The sequence below is a fragment of the Lepidochelys olivacea genome (assembly GCF_965140295.1).
Source record: "Lepidochelys olivacea isolate rLepOli2 genome assembly, chromosome: 3".
Lineage (NCBI taxonomy): Eukaryota > Metazoa > Chordata > Testudines > Cheloniidae > Lepidochelys > Lepidochelys olivacea.
This window is the reverse complement of record NC_140413.1, coordinates 197223662-197241023: the sequence shown is the minus strand read 5'-3', so window position 1 is coordinate 197241023 and position 17362 is coordinate 197223662. Positions and strand designations below refer to the sequence as shown.

Genomic DNA, 17362 nt, shown 5'->3' with positions numbered 1-17362 from the left:
CGTACATTATGTTTGTATTTCACACACATGCACAGCTGTGTATTGAAGAGGTGATACCTCCTCCTGCCCACTCCCATTTCAAAAGATATTCATCAAATTGATTTTTGGATTGATGATAAAGCTTTATAATGCTCCAAGTCATTTAAGAGAAGCATGGTACTGAAATATAAATTCATCAACCTTTCTCAGCTATTTCTAGTTTCTGTCCTGCTAGCTAATTTAAATAAAAAGTTCTTTCTGTTCTGTAAGATTGTCTTCTTTCTTTAGCATACTCTACATTTCTATCTCAGTTATGTTTTGAAATTGTCAACCAAGATGGGAAGGAAGAAGTATTGTGAAATTTACCTTTGTGATTTGTAATGCTTTCATAGAACAGGAAATGCTTTTTGGCTTATGTATCACCTTAGAAGTTCTTTTTTAGGGTCACTATGCAATACAGGTTTAACTTATTTTAAATCACTTGCAAATATATATATATAGAGAGAGTGTGTGTGTGTGTGTGTGTGTGTATATATATATATATATATATAATGAGAAATATTCAGTGTCATGTAAGTCACATGCAGAAAAGCTATATGAATATACTATTTGTGAAGAACTGTGAAGGTTTAAGCCACAGTATCACTTTTCCTAGGTTTAAGAACCAAAATAATACTTTGGTGGAAAAATTACTCTTTCTTTCCGGCTAGGAATAGACTTCATTCCTATAGTGGTGGTAATTTGTTTTTTTTTTTTTTTTGGGGGGGGGGGTCAGCAGTACATATGGTTTATCATACAGATATAGGGTCTCAGGCCTTGTCTACACTACCAAGTTTTGTCGCCAAAAATTGCTTTTTGGCAACAAAACAGCAAGAGTGTACACACTATAATGGAACTTTTGTAGCAAAAAATGCCCAGTTTTGGCAACAAAAAACTTCCACTCCTAGGAGAGACTTTTTTTGTCTTTTCCCCTCCATTTATTGTCGACAAAGAGCCAGTGTAGACACTGCTGATCGTTTTGTCGACAGAACTGGCTTCCGCCAGTATCCCACAATGCCTGCCCTGATTGCTCTGCTCAGTGTTTTGATCTCTGCTGCCCTTCAGGCATGCACCCCTTCCCTTTCAAAGCTCCGAAGTATCTGTGTGCTGCTCCATTTGGGGAACAAACAAAGAGTGAATCATTGGAATGCTCCCTTGTGCAGGGCATAACAGAACACAACAGCAGACAGACTGCTGCTGGAGGGGGAGGGGGACAGACTGCTGTGCTGCTTTGCCTTTCCTCAACACGGAGAGCTCACAGAGCTACTCATGATGCTGCTCTCGGCAGCGGAGGGGGCTGAGGGAGAAATTGGGAGAGAATCCCAAGATGTGCAGCGATCCGCTCTTCCTTCCCACAACACTGCATTGTGGGATATATACCCACAGTGCATTGCTCACCCTGTCAATGATGGTGTCCCCAATGTGGACGTGATCTGTCGGCAGAGGGAGCAAGTGTGAACGCCCTTCGGCAATTTTTGTTTTGTTGGCTTTTGGGTGTCGACATAAGTTTTGTCAGCAAAACTTGGTAATGTAGACAAGCCCTTAGAAAGGGAAAAAATTGCCAGTTCCTCATTCTTTTTCTCTCCCATCCACAAATTATTTATTTTTTTAGAATTGTTAAAGGGCACCCATCTGAGCACAGAAGTTTTAAATAGCACGAGTAACTAAGATTTGAAGGGAAGATTTTTCAAAGGCAGAAGTGGGGGTGGGCAGAAGTGTTAGACACCTATCTTCCCTTTGTGTCTTTGAAAATTTCCTCTGCAGACAACCCAGAGTACAGCTCTTAACAGATGAACTTTACCCTTTGATTCAAGTGCTACCATCTGATTTCACATGCCAAACACTTACAAGCAGTTTCTACACAGCTCACTGGAAGGGAGGCTTCTGTAGTATAAGGTGATCATGTTACAATGTAGTAGTGGATGGTGTGCGCTGAGAGTAGGCATAAGGTGGCCTACATTAGACTTAAGCTTGACTTAAAAAAACTGAATTGGGAGGTGTTTTAGAGCTCTACATTGGTATTTTAAATTTAAGATGATTCAGTAAGTTGCAGTCAGTTAGGATCTTCTGAATTCAGGAGGTAAGTCAGGAGGAGAAGTGTGAAGTAGCCTCATGGCAAAGACAGCAGGATGACTGTGAATATGTGTGTGTGAGTAATCTATAGCTGTTGGCTGCTTCTGAAGCTAAAGCCTATAAAGTTAATTTTTAAAATTGAACGATGCTGGGGGAAATACATTTGTTGCTCTCACCACCTCAGTTCCTTTTTGCCTCTCCATTGCATGTATTGGGTACAAGGGTTCTCTGTTTTTATTAGGCAGTGCACCAGCTAACAACGGTGCACGCATCTGGGAACTCATTGCCTAATAAAAAAAGAGTATCCCTCTCATTTAAGTCTTTTAAATTCTTCTTAGGCCATTTTCTCCTTAGCAGAAAGACTCAATTTGCTGATGAAACTGTGGCTTTAGATAAACAGTGTCCCAAGCAAGAGAAAAGGAGGACTTGTGGCACCTTAGAGACTAACAAATTTATTTGAGCATAAGCTTTCGTGAGCTACAGCTCAATTCATCGGATGCATTCAGTCAAGCAAGAGACTAGTTTGTGTTCACAAAGCCTTCTCTTCCTCGTACCCTTTGTATACCCCATGATGTAGAGTTGTGTTTATAAATTGACAGATACATGCACCTTCTGAGCATGCTCCCGTACTGTAATAGTCCATTTAACTGGTTTATTTTATTTTGGTTTGAATTCATCTGTCTCCTACCCTTCAGAGTGGAAAATATGGTGATGCCAATAGCCCGTATTAACTATATATAGTGTAAGTTGAAACCATTCTTTAGGCTGATATATAGTGTTGCACAGAATAATGGTATTATGGCAAGGACACCATCAAGCTACAGTACTTTTGGCACCCTCACATCTCTTCATGGTAAATAATCCTAGTAGGTGTGCTTCAGCAGCACCCAGAAAGGTTCATAATGGGAGAAAGCTTCACTTAGAGACAAGAAAATCCCTTTCTCCTCACACCCTTTTCACTTTGAAGAAGGATGTGTGCCGAATATAGGGAGAAAACCGAAACCTGCTTTCGGATTCTTGTAGGGCCAAGTGGAATTTTAATTATGGGATTGTTTCATAATCAGTCATAATTTAAACCAGTTTTTACAGTTATTATCTTAATATGAGCTGTTATTAACAGTTGTACAGTCATGTTTTGCTTGATTCTTAAATACTCATAGTATGAGCAAACAGTGCTTATCATAAAACTTAAGTTTATAAGCACTGTCATTTATTGGTGTGCTTTTTTCCACCTTCATTAATTGTGATATAATATTTAAATACTGAGGAGTAACAGAATGTCTTTAATAGTTTTATATTTATTGTTAGACTGTAAAGTAATAGCGAGAGCCCTTCAGTGTTTAATTTAGGCCACCTTTTAAAATTTCCTAGCCTCTTTCTCCCCCTCATGTCAGACCCAAATGCAGATTTTGAAAAGTATATGTTAACTATAATTAAACAAAATGCAATAATCTAATCTGTATAATGATGCCCCACAGCAGGATATGTATACTGGAGTTATTTACTAATGCCTTCACTGCTTTACAATACGTGTTCAAAGCACTGTACAAGCCTTAACTAATTAACTCTACCAGCAACCTTATGAGGTAGATATTCTCCCTTTTTACAGATGGGGAAACCAAACAAAGAGGTTATGCGACTTTCCAACAGAAACGCAGCCAGTGGTAGAGCTGGAGTTAGAGTACTAATGCCTTTTCCCCAAACTTGTGTTTATTCCTCTAACCGTCAATTCAGCGGTCCATCCATGTTCACCAAAGGACTTAAGCTCATGTTTAACTTAAAGCATGTTTTGAAGTCCCACTGGAATTTAAAGTGAAGCATGTGCTAAATTAAGAGCTTTGCTGAATAGGTATGCACATGCTCAGATTATTTTCTGAATTAGAGGCCCTAGATCCCAATTCTTTCAAAACTGGTACAGGCTTTACGTCCACACTAAAGTTGTACCAAGTTAACTCGAGCTATTAAAACCTTATTTGCTTAAATCAGTGCAACCCTCTTATGTGGACTCTCTTAAATAGGTTTATATCACTTTAGATTAAGTCGGTAAGCTAAATCAATGTAAGGCACTCTTAAACAACACCCACACAGGGGTTGCACCAAAATTAAATCAATTTCTAAACTGATTTAGTTAAATTGGTACAATGCATGTGTGAAGAGAAGGTCAGAGTGCTGCTTCAAGTGCATGTAACAGTATCCAAGCACCACATCTAGGGTGAAAATATGAGTGTTTATTTTATAAAACTAAGGTAGAGTGATTCCATGTGAATACTAAAACAAAGATGTGTATTAATGCTTTGCATGAAGAGTTTGGTCTGTTACTTCAGAATGGTAAAAATGTTGAAGTTTGCCATGGAACAATAATTATCCACCAGACTCTCCTGATTGTGAGAGCTCTGGAAAAAGAGGATACATTTCTTTTAGGTACATAGGAGTAAGTCACGAACTGTAATATTAAGAATTCACAGTGACATGTACACACTGGCCAAAAGTATGTTTGTTTTTAAAGTGTCTAAAGCTCATGTTGCTGCTTGAAGAGAATTAGCAGTAGCAACTTCATCTGAAGGCTGTAGCTCAGAGAACTTTAATTCAGTAGCTCCCTTTTTAACTTAGTCCCGAAATACTGTGTGTGTCAGAAATACTGTGTGAAAGTCCCTGAAATGCAAGGAACCATTACTGCCAGGTAAGGAACAAGACGGGATAGAATAGGGAGAGGCACATGCTGCACGAGAAAGTAAAGTTTGGAGAGAACCATTCATACAAAGCAGCAATGAAACAAGTACCCACAACATTACCAGTCAAACCAAGCTTTTTATAGGGGCTTCAATAAGTATTTCCCCAAGGAAGACTTCCCTTCAGTCTGCTACCACTTATTTAATGTGATTCTCTGGTAGAGGTTAAGGTTTGCACTTTAAATGCCGAATGTATTTGTATCAGTTTAGAAGAGAACAGTGGCTTGTCTTGACACAGTGGTGGATCTTCAGTGGTAGAGAAAAAGGCAGTCTAGACCTCATAGTGTGTAAGTTGTAAGACCCGTAAAGTGAAGACTTGACAAGTGCGCTTGACTACTGTGATCAGTAAGGTTTTCTGGGTTTGTGGGGGGCTAATGCCATAAATGTCTGCAAAATATAACCTTTTAAAAATATTTTTTCTGATCCATATAATTGAGAAGAAAACAAGCTGAATGTGACCTGAGTCTAAACCAGTGCAGTGCTGTCTCCTAAATCTGCAGATGAACAACTCCAGTGCCTCTGATGCAGCTGAAAGCTTTCCCAGAACTCTGCAGAATGAAAACTGTGACGGGTTTTCTAGGCTATTAATGAGATCTCTTCCTTGTAAGCAGCAGTAAAACTGACAAGTTTTGGGACAGTTTTTAAATCTTCTGCAGCTTAGAAAAGCTATGTATAAATGCAGAAGCAGAAGGAGGACCCAAGGTTGGAGACTGGTATGGAGTAGCATAATTGAACACTCAGGGCAAAATTAAGCCGCCTTAAGTTACATTGACATACAGCCACCGCAGTAATTAAATTGGCTTTGTGTGTTCACACTATGTTCTTTCTGTCAGTGGTGCATGGCCTCACCAGGTGTGCTTGCGCCAATTTAACTGTCAGTGTGGGGCATTGTGGGGCACTGACAGCTGGAGCTCGGCCTCCAGTGCAGGGTTTGGGCTCTCAGCCTTAGAGGGAAGTGCTCAGGCTGTCAGATTCCAGGGACTGACAGCCAGAAGAGTCTGAAAGGCAGCAACAGGCAATGTAAGAGTCTACACTGACACTGTATCAAACTAATTACATCAACCTAAGCACTACGCCTCTCGCAGAGGTGGTGTTGTTATGTCAGTGTAGTGGGCAACTTACATCAGCGGAAGCTACATTTTAGTGTAGACCCTCCAGAGTTAGGTCGACTAGTAGTATAGACCAGGCCACACCCTCCAACAGTTCAAGTGAAAGGGAGTAAGAAAGGATGTGCTGAGGTGACTGATACATTTGACAAACCTCACTCAACTCGAAATGGCTGTTGGTTGGGGAAGTTGCTGCCCAGCTATTCTCTCGCCGTTTCCTCCTACCATTGCAAATATGGAAATTACTTCGAAGACCTACAGAATTTAATGGAGACTGCTAGCCTTTCTCTGGGCTTTTGGAATCCTCCCATTGATTCTATATCAGGGATCTAATTCTCTGTTAAATTCTGTGTTGAATGAGGTGAGCTCTGAGCAACAGAGTGCAGAGTGAGAAATCTGCTATATTAGAATCTACTGCTGCAGTTCCCCTTTCTCTTGCTCAGGAGGGCTGTAGCTTCCATGACAGTTGGAAACAGGGGCACTGGAACAGGGCGGGCAGGAGATTTCCTGAGCCTGTCACCTAGCACTGCCAGGGACTGTTCTGTCAGAAAGGCTGGTGTATCACAGACTCTAATGACCCTGTGAGGAGACAACAGTTACGCTTCTGAACTACTAGCCAAAGCCGAGAAAGATTGTGTCCCAAAGCAGGGTTCTTGGGCTAAACTCTTGTAGGAATCCTATCCTTTCCCCAGCAAGTTGCGGGGAGGCTTGGCTTCTCATGTGCATATTGCTCTTGGACGTTGGGTGGCTTCTTTCATAGTAGCCCTCTGGCTATTAGGTATCTAGAAAGTTTTTTGAGATTTATGTGTAATGGAGTTAGTGGAGGGTGGAGATAAGGGTGTGGTTGGTAGCAGTGTGATAAGGTGGGGAGAGAGAGATGAGATAAATTAGAAAAGAGAAGTGGGGGAGACAAGGTTATCTCTTGAGGTTAACCTCAGAGTGCTGATTTTTACATTTATAAAATAAGTTCTTGTAAAGGAAGAAGAGCAATTTACAGAAGCTTAAGTGAAATTTGACAGTCTTTCAGTCCATTTATCTAAGGGCTCGTAATTCCCATTTCAAGATGAAACCGTAATAAATACTGGGCAAAGAATGTAATTGTTTGCATTTAGTTTTGTTTAAAACTAAAAAGTCAACTAAACTAAAAACCTGTGTAGCGTAGACTTATGTGCTGGGGCTAAGGTGAACAGGGTTTGGGCTTAGAGGGACGTTAAGGCAGGTTAATGTCAACTTTACTTGTGTGCCTCTGTTTTTCAAGATTTAAGCATCATTTGCCATTGAGTGTGTATGGAATTTATTCCCCTTAGACAACTTTTGCTGTATTTATTCATTATGTGTGTCCTGTTGAGACACACTGGTATAGTTAAGGTGAGCCAGAGTTTTACGGGTTGCTATGGGCATTTGAGCCCACCTGCTGGATTTTACAGGAAAAACTGCTCTTCCAACACCACATTTTGAATCAACTGTATCACAACCCGGTTACAAACAGGTGATAAGTTGTAGTGTGCTTTCTGGGTCCTTCACAAGTAGGGAAGGAATATATGCATTGTGGTATGTCTGCCGGATGGGCTTCAGTAGACTAAAAATTTTAGATGTTACTATACATGGGCTAAAGTGATTTTTTTTCTTTATAACTATTATTTAGCCAGTTTTTTTTCAATCTGGGTAAAGCATACCCCCTTCACTGAGGACTCCTTACATACTAGATTTGAAGCACCAAAATTCAGCCACTTGAGTTTTGTGGGAGGGCAATAGTTGGGGAGTGAGGAGAAGAAGTAAGATTTTATTTTGAAAGCGGGGGTTGGGGGGGAGATTTTTTTTTTCTGCCAGTGTAAATCCAAAACAGATGAAAGGATTTGCTCAACTTTAAACATGTCACCATTTAGCAGAGAGCAAGCATTGAAAATGTCAGTCCCAAAGGGGAACATGTCAGAGCGTGTGGAAATGAGAATGAAATGGAAACTGTATTATAACCATAAATGTAGAGGTACCTATTGATGACTACTACAACAAAGTTATTGAGTAAGTAGGAAGTGACAATACATATGCTTCAGTGGAATTCTAAATAAATCGTTATAGCAACAAGAATGAAGCAAGAGTAGTTTGCTATCTCATCAGAACCCTGAGGTGTATGTGCAGAGCTGTCCCTTGAGAATGGTGAATCTGGGTGTCCGCTCCGGGCCCCACGCTTCCCCAGTCCCAGAAGTGAAAGGTCAGTCCTGGAAGTGATGGATTCGTCACTTCTGCCCCGGGCCCTGCACCCCCCTAGGGACGGGCCTGTGAATAGATTTATTCAGAGTTTTCCATATTTGAAGGATATTAAAGATTAGCAACACATATTTTTAATTAAAACACATACATAAAGTTTGTAATCTGCTTTAAAGAGGAAATGTACAGCATGTGTGCTAAATATGAATCCTTTTAATGATGTATTGTTATGTCTTCTGGCATTTTTATTTTTGTAAGACTTTGTTAGAGAAATACAAAAAAGGAAAACTGTAGTTTGATTTTAACTGTTTGACTTGGGTCATTTTATTTTTTAAAATGCATTTTTTATTAATTATATGAAAAAGTACTTACATCATACTTTAACAGCATGTGAGAACTGTGCACCTAAATCAATAAGTAATCTTTGCAATATAAAACTGTACTGCATCCATATCCATAAGATATCAGAAATACACTAGCAAAAGGCCTGATTCTGTAAACATTACAGGTTTGATCTAGCATCAGTTGAAGTCAATGGAAAGGCTTCAGTTTCCTTCAAAGGGCCTTCGATGAAATCCTACATGAACAAAAATATTGTTGATTTTGGTTGCAAGATTGTTCCCTGATTTTATAAGTGGTAGAGGTATAAGCTCTCACAGAAAATAACCTCCCTCCCCACCCACCCGCAGAAAAGCTAGACAAAATATTAAAGATATTAGTCACTTATTTTATCAGGCAGTAGGATATTAAAACATAGAATGATTAATGCTCTCTTTATGAAGCTTCCATACTATATTAAAGAGCATTTTTTAAAAACAAGGTAATAACCCTAGGTTAAATCATTAAAATGACAAGTATTAGCAGCTGGATGGTGGAAAATGGTTTATGTGCTATTGATATGAGGTATAGTAAGTCAGCCAAGTCATCGTACAATTTCATTAATTTTGTTTATGTACAGTAGTCCTACAAAGTTAATTAAAATGATGAACATGTTATTATGTGATCTTATAATTACAAGTACCTTAATTTCAGCATGGGGCTATCCAGAGATATACCTTCTGTGTGTATCTTAAATCGTTATAACTTATGGCTAATAGTTCTTTCTTTTTTTAACTTAATTAAAGTCATATTGGATGGTTTGTAGCTAGTTGCTGGCAACATTTGTTTTGACTTTTTGTACTCTAAATGCACCTCACAGTAACTGATGTCATATATATTTTAAAACACACATTTTACTGCTATGACCTTTGTAGCCATTAAATATAGCCCCATTACAACAGTTAGCAAACAATCAGACTGATGAAGAACAATGCATCCGATGAAGTGAGCTGTAGCTCACGAAAGCTTATGCTCAAATAAATTTGTTAGTCTCTAATGTGCCACAAGTACTCCTTTTCTTTTTGCGGATACAGACTAACACAGCTGCTACTCTGAAACTCATCTAGCTAAGGTGCCAAGGACTCTTCAGGAAATTGAGCCCAACCTGCTGGATTTTTCAGGAAGGACTGCTCTTCAACTGTCTCCATAGCATAGTATAGTATTTATAATGTGTGTAATATGACACTTCTAGAGAAACACTATCACAATGGAGGAATCACAATCACTATATAACTACACAGTCACTATCACAAAAGAGAGGAATTATTTAACAGAGTAAGTATTCTGACTTCTTGATGTGGAAATCGCTAAGTATTCCTTTTCAGCAGTTATTCGTAAGCTAGTTATTTACAAGGTCATTAATTATATTCATTTTAGAGAGATGCCTCGTCAAGGGATCCTCCAATCCATTTGTAAGGAAGATAACATACTGTTGCACAGTGCTTCCTTAATGATTCTGTATTGACCTGGAACAAAATGAAAAATTAAGAAAAGCATGGATGGTTAGGAAGAGAGTAGTTCAAAGTGAGTTGAGAAGGAAGGATAATACAGTCTTGTAGCACGCTTGAAAGAAAAGAGGTGGTATGGATTAGGGTAAAGAAAGAAGCAAAACCTCTGTTCAGTTTTATACTTCAATTTACAGTGATAGAATAAATTTGTTTAATAGATTAAAATTGTAGAAGGGATTCAGATAAAAGAAACAAAATGATTAAAGGGCTGAGGGACTGAATTTATGCATAACATGGTCAAATGATGACTATAGGGATATGTCATCCATCTACAAGTATTTGAAAGAGGTAAACACTAAGGTGGCAAAGGAAGAATTGAATGGTTCAAGGGCTATAAGTAGGGATAATAGGATGAAATTGAGGAATGGAAAAAGTCTGAATATCAGGGAAAAATCCTAAAACTGGGTTCTGTTAGTATGAGAAACAATCTCCCAAGGGAAATGGTATAATTTTGCTGTGTTAGAGATATTTAAAACTAGATTGGACAAAGTACCGCAATAGAAAACTTCTGTGGGAAAATCCTGCATTATTGTTGGAAAGGGCATGAACTCAATCACTTAATGTTTTCCTCAGATCTTAATTTCTAATAACTTTAATGTATATTAGATCACTGTGTTGAGGTGGACATATCTTATTACCAGGGATCCTAGAAATCCATTTGCCACTGAAAAATGCGGAATTTGTGTTTTTACAGAGAGTCTTTAGTTTTACATTTTGTGAAAACATAAAAACACATTAACTATTAACTAAATTTTACTGAAGTACCAAAGTCACTTATTCAGTATGCTCAGCCTCCCCCTCTTGCGGTTGATTTTTGAATGTGCTTTAAATTTACAGTGGAACACCATTTATCTGATCTAATTGGAACTGGGGCCAGATCGGATAATCAAAAATTGGGATAATCAAGGAGAATTGGCAAAGAGCCATCTCTTATTTTAAGATTGGAGGAAGGGTGGCTGATAGCTCAAGCCCCAGCCGCCCAGTGCTGACAGCCTGAGCCCCATCACTGTCAGCCCCAGGAGGCTGGCGGGTCAGTTAATACGGAGAGCCAGATAATGGAAGCTTGAATAAATGGGGTTCTACTGCATCTCAGAAAAACATGCATTCAACTGATACCTACATATATTGTAGCTAGGAAAACTAAACTTCTGCATTTCATTTTAATCACAGAAAAACACATATTTAAATTTTTTATGGAAGAATTTTGTTTTTTTAATCATGGAAAACTAGAATCCCTGCTCATTTCCTCACATTACTGTCTAGCATAGAAGCCCATCATGCATCTTTCTGTGGGGGGTAAAAGTGGTCTTATTCCCTGAACAAGAGTTGGCTGAAAAAGGAAGTCATTCTCAAGCAGGATGGGTGTTGGTGTAACTTATGGCGACATGAGAGATTCTACCTGAAGAGTTGCGTTATGTTTCCTGATCACACTGATGGTCCTTAGGCATGTGAAGATGAGGATAGGGACTTGACTTCTGCTGTACAAAAGCTACATGTTTGATCTAGACAGGAGCTTAGCTTCTGCCTCCGTTCTCTGCAAGATGTGGGACTATGGTGTAGTTATCAAGAGGGAAGGGGTTTTATAAATTAAATTGAAAAATTGATGAACCTCAGTGAAGGGTGGTAGAATTGTAGGCTCTGTTCTGAATACGTCTCTTGCTTGTACCAGTCCACAGCCAGTGAAAGTTTTATGGAGGTATTACGTACTGAAAGCTGTGTGTTGGCTAAAATATTTTTTCTGTGCCTCATCTCCGTCAAATAAGGAAACCTAAATAAATAAGTGGCAATGGTGAGTCAGTTGCAGTTTCTTATATCTGGGTAATTTTTAGATTTTTTTTTTCTTTTTTTCCAGGATCCCCATGCTGAGGAATTTGAAGACAAAGAGTGGACATTTGTCATAGAGAATGTAAGTCAGAACATAGTCATGTTTTTCCTTTTGTGTGTGTGACACTTAATGATTTTGAAGGTTCATATGACTCGTATTAAGACTATTGAAAAAGGAGTGGGTTAAGTTTGAGCTGTTAAAACCAAAACTAAAACGTTAAACCGCAATAACAACAATAAAATTGCCTCATTAAAATAACTGCTCTATATGTCTGTATTGAAATCCAGTTGGGATGCAAAAATATTTTGCAATGTAGGGAAGCAATTTAAGCTAACATCAGAATCCTCCTTGCTTTAATTTCATGAACATTGGAGGGAACATGTGTGTTAAGAGCGGGATACTAAACTTGGAGTTCTTGAATTGCATTTGGCACTTCATGGTCTCACGTGCAGCTTTTTTCCTTTTTATGATGATAATAGCTAACGCTTATAAAGTGCTGTTCATCTGTAGGATTCCAAAATTCTTTGCAAGGGAGGTCAATATCATTATCCCCATTTTACAGATGGTGAAACTGAGACAGAGGGAGGAAAAGTGACTGGCCCAGGGTCACTCAGCAGGCCATCGATGGAGCTAGGATTTGAACCTAGTTGTCCTGGATTCCAGTCCAGTGCCCTCTTCACTAGATCATACTGTGCTTGTCTTGTGTGTTTAAAAAAAGATGACTACCTCTTCAGGTTGACCTCTGTGTATCCCCTTTATTGAGACAAAAGCGATGTGCTTTCAGAACTCTCTTGGAAAAGTTGATGAATATTTTGCATAAGTGAAAATGCACAAGATGGAAGGCAGGAATAGGGAGATCATACGAAAGTTAAGAAAAAAGCCCTCAAAATATTGAGAGACTTGTGATAAAAATCGCCAAAATTGGCAACATTGCACAATATGGCCAGCAGAACTTGTAGGATAAGTGATGGTGCATTCATATTTATGTATTTATAATATAAGGAAAGAACCAAACTTAATCCTACAAATTCAACTTGGATTCTGAGAGTTAACAGAAAAAATTACCTTTTTCTTGTAAACTGAACATACTTGATGGAGAAATTGCAAGACAAACATGGTATTCCACAATACCATTGATAGTCACTTTTTAGAGCAGATTCGCACTTTAATTATTTGACTAGTGCAGAATTGTTCAGATACATCCAGTGGAAACACAGGGGTGTTCTGGGTTGCTTAATAGTACCATCAAAGTAGAATCCATCTGTTGTGCTGCTTAATATGCCAAATATTCTAATGTTCCATTGATTTAAATATCATGTTAAAAGCAGAAAGCAGTTTGTCTAGGAAAGGGCCATCAGCAAAGTAGTTCATTTATACTCTTGGTTTTTAAATGTCAAGTTTCTATTTTCATTTATAAGAATTACTAAATAGGATGTAGCTTAGTTGTTGTTTATCACTTAGTTCATTTTAGTTAAGGGAAGTCTCCAGCTCCCCTTTTCAAGAGTTCTCCAGAGCTAAGCAAAGTACTCTGGAAGCAACAATGCACTGTACATCCCTTCAGTCTACCCTTCTGGGTATGCTGTATTTGGGTTCCTGTGGCCTTTGTGTAAGTTCTCTTTCAAAGATTACCATGGACACTTGATGCACTGTTGGCAGGACTCCACCTCTTTTTCCTTTTACACAGGGAAAGATCTTGTAGTCATGTGCTCTAACATGATATGTGGAAATATCCTGAGGAATGAGTAGCACATGTGAGTGCTTAGGGTCTCTGCAGTCTTGTTTTGACTTGGCAATTCCCAATTTAGCCTTATTTCCACCACCACAACCCCTGGTAGTGACACTGAAAGGGGAAGTCATGCTAGAGTCAATATTCCTCTCCCCTCAGTAGCTTGCAGCTTGACTGTCATTGGGACAGCCCTGAGATTATATATGTATGGATTATACAGACTTTTCCAAAAACGGTATTGAGGCAGGTATCTCTTTCATTCAACATCTGAGTGAAGTGCCAAAACAGGACACTGGAGTTCCTATGTGACCTTGGGCAAGTCATTTAGCTACTCTTTGCCTCAGAACCCCATCTGTAAAATGGGGACAAATAGTACTTCCCTATACCTCACTGGGGTGATGTGAGGCTAAATACATTAAAGATTGTGAGGTGCTCAAATATTACAGTAATGGACACAATACATGTATCCAAGATAAATACTTTTTAGTCAAAACTATCTATCAATGTATTAAGAGGCACAAAGCAAGGAGGCAGAGAGCCTATGCTAAATCTATTCATCACCAGCTTCTCCCTCTTAGGAGCCAGTTCTCTATAGGTTTGTGAGATCTAAAATTTCAAAGGTGAACTTCTTTCACCTTATGCACCAAACTCAGTGCCCTCAGACTCCTTTAGTCTTCGTGCTCTGCTTTTTATCCAACTCCAAGCTCAGCGATAATACTAAATATTATACAGAAAGAGGCCTTAAGTTCATTTAAAAAATAAACTGCAAACCACAAGCTGCTTTCACAAAGAGCTGTCTTGGAAATAGTCAAATAGAATATGGCTGTGCTGCTTTCTTTATTATATACACCCATCTGCTTGGTAATGTTCAGCCTTCCATGAAACATGCTTGATGTGAGGAGCTAGTCTGGAATCAAAAGTTGCATTTTCACCAATCTCCTGAGTTATCCAGTCCCCCAGTTCTGTCTTAATAGCTGGTTTTTGTAAAAGGTGATTGAGAGCTGCACAGCAACTTTACATCTCAGGTATACTTTTGAGATAGACTTGAAAGCTATAGGTAAAGCCAAAAAACCTGATCTGCTAATATACTTGAGAAGTTGGAAAAAACCTTTTTTAAGGGGAATAGCACCACTCAGTGGTGAACAAAGAAATGTATGTCTGTCTGTTTGAGAAACTAACAGTTCTATTACCTTGGACTGATGCTTGCTTACACTTCAGAATAATCAGTTCTATAGAACACCCAATTGTTGAATATATTTTTAAAATCTCTCAACTCCCTGGAAAAGAGACTTTTGTATCCTTTAACCTTTGGACTACTATCACTGGAAGTAGTCATAACTTTACATGTTTTTAAAAAGGGAACATCCTTGTCATTGAATCTATGGAGGAAAGATTATTGCTGGTAATATTGGGACACTTTAGTGCCCTCGAATGTCCTGTGTTTTTATGCAGCTTGCTCCTGTGCCCTCAAATTCTGCAGGACTCTTCTTCTTGATATTTAGCAGTGCCACCAAAGAGTGATAGCAAAGCCCAGAATGATTTTGGGCTTGGAAGTTCTTTCATTAACCAAAGAATCTACATCATCCTAGTATAACAACTCTTTTTAGCTCTAGGTTTTGAGCCAGAACATTATTCAGACCAGCTAAAATACAGTAACAAAGAATTGTTTTTGCAGTACTCAGAATGGCAGTTCCACTGTGCCCCATATGCCAGATCACGCGCATTTGGCTTAAATTTGTAGCATCAGGTCTCAGTTGGTTAAGAGTAACAACTTGATTCAAAATTATTCCGGGTTCAGAATGTCTTAATTAGCAGTGGGTGTGGCATGTGTGTAACATCGCCCATTGATTCCCATAATTTCACTGTAAATAAATGTCATAAACTTTTAAGTTAACATCTATGATTCTATGCTTTATCTGATCCGTCTCCCTGTTCAGAGCTGGATTTTTCCCTACAGCACTTTTTAATGCTTTGCCTGCTCTAGTTTTAAAGTGCCCTCAACAAAGGGAATTTCACCATTTCTTTTGGGTAACGATTCCACAGATTAATCCATCCCACTGTCAGCAACTTTTTCTTAATATTTCAACTTAAATTTTCATTTTCTCAGTTTCTTCCCACTCCCTGATGTTTATTTTCTTTGTATATTTATAGATGTCTCTATTGTCCCCAATTCCACCTTGTTTTAGCTGCGCTATGAATATTTTGCTATCTGCATTTTTCCCCATCAGACAGATTTTCCCATCTCTTCATTTTGATAGTCTTTGCATGTTGGAGAGTGAGAATGCCATAGCTAGCAATTAGATCTGTACCATACTCTTCAAGGGTAATGGGGTTTCAAGCAATTAAGGATTAATAATTGGTCTATTTTACCGACTCAGTTCAGTGAGCAATATCTTCCTTCATTGCAAAACTAACTCAGAGTGATACTTTCTCTAACAGATGATCATCCCTTCCCTCATTTCTATAGTGCAGTTTGAACAGGTACTGTATTTTGCTCTGCTGGCCCTCTTTCCCTTCGTGATCTAAGTCTGGGCCTCCAAAGTTAATTGTTCAAGAGATGACTTTGGTTGAGCACTTCCTCGGGGAGAGGATCAAGAAGAGACTTTCCAGTAGAAAATATAAGTAACGGGGGAGATAAGACTATTGAGAACATAATTAGTATCTCATAGTTTAAACTGTGTTCTGAATTTCAGAACTCCTCTCCATCTAAGTGAGAGAACAGTGCATAATTATCCAAGAGCACTTTTGTCTCTAGGATACTTTCAGCACTTAGAAAAATTTTAAGTAGTGCATGATCTGGCCTGTGTTCATGCACAACTGAGCTTCCTCATAACATGGGCCTTTATTTAAAACTCCCTAGAAGACACAATTGTAGAAATGTAGTGAGTGTTAAATAAAGGCCAGTTATGTAGGGAAAGTGCAACAGCACTTAAGTACAAGATGTATTGAATGCTATTTGTAAATTTTCTGGTTGAAGGAAAGAGAAAGGGATGGGGGAGTGGGGAGAAGCTGGGAGGCAGAAGTACAAATGGCATTTGTAGTAGTTGCTAAAAGAAACCTCTAAAGCAAATTGGTCCCAGCATTTTGAAAACTTTCACTCACCCCACCTGCAAGCATGAAGATGGAGAGCCTCCTGTTTGAAATAAATGTAATTCAAACAATGTAAAAAAAACCCCTTATTTTCCCTTCCTAATATGTGCAGAATAATTTCTCTTCCTGTAAACATAACGAGGAAGAAAGGCTGGACTTCCCTCTGAGAGAAGGTCATCCATTGCATCAAGTTCTGTCATGGTTTTATGATACAGATAAATGGCTACTACTAGAATCTCTGTCTGTCAAACTCATGTTGTTTCTGGCTTAATCCTGCTCAACTAAATCCTTTATGATGGTTTCAGATCTTGATGAAGCTCTGGTTTCTCTGCAAGCTAGTAAATATGAAGATCCAAAGCCAAGTCTCGTTAATGTTTTCCAGGATTCATAGTAGGCTCCTCTGTTTCCTGTATTTTGTATCCATTTCTCTGTTCTGTTTGATATAGGTCCTTATACCATGTTTATCACCATACTATCTAAATGCTTTTCAAATAGGGCAGTAGTTACAGCACTGTTTCTCTAAATCACGAAAGTGGTCATAGCTGCATCATTGACATTGACCTTATTCCTTTTTTTATGCAACCGACTTATAGATTCCAAAACTAGAAGGAACCATTGTGATCATCCAGTGTGATCTCCTGTATGACACTGGCCATAGAACTTCCCAGAAATAATTCCTAGAGCAGATCTTTTAGAAAAAC

At 38.7% G+C, this 17362-nt stretch overlaps 1 protein-coding gene across 10 annotated transcripts in view; it reads left to right on the top strand.

Moving 5' to 3' along the window:
* EHBP1 (EH domain binding protein 1) overlaps positions 1–17362 on the top strand; it is a 410447-nt gene that overhangs the window by 161907 nt on the left and 231178 nt on the right. For all 10 annotated transcript variants that reach the window (XM_084623076.1, XM_084623074.1, XM_084623082.1 and 7 more), the window contains exon 5: positions 11873–11926. In XM_084623076.1, coding sequence (XP_084479202.1) covers positions 11873–11926 — 54 coding nt within the window. The remainder of the gene's footprint in view (positions 1–11872; positions 11927–17362) is intronic.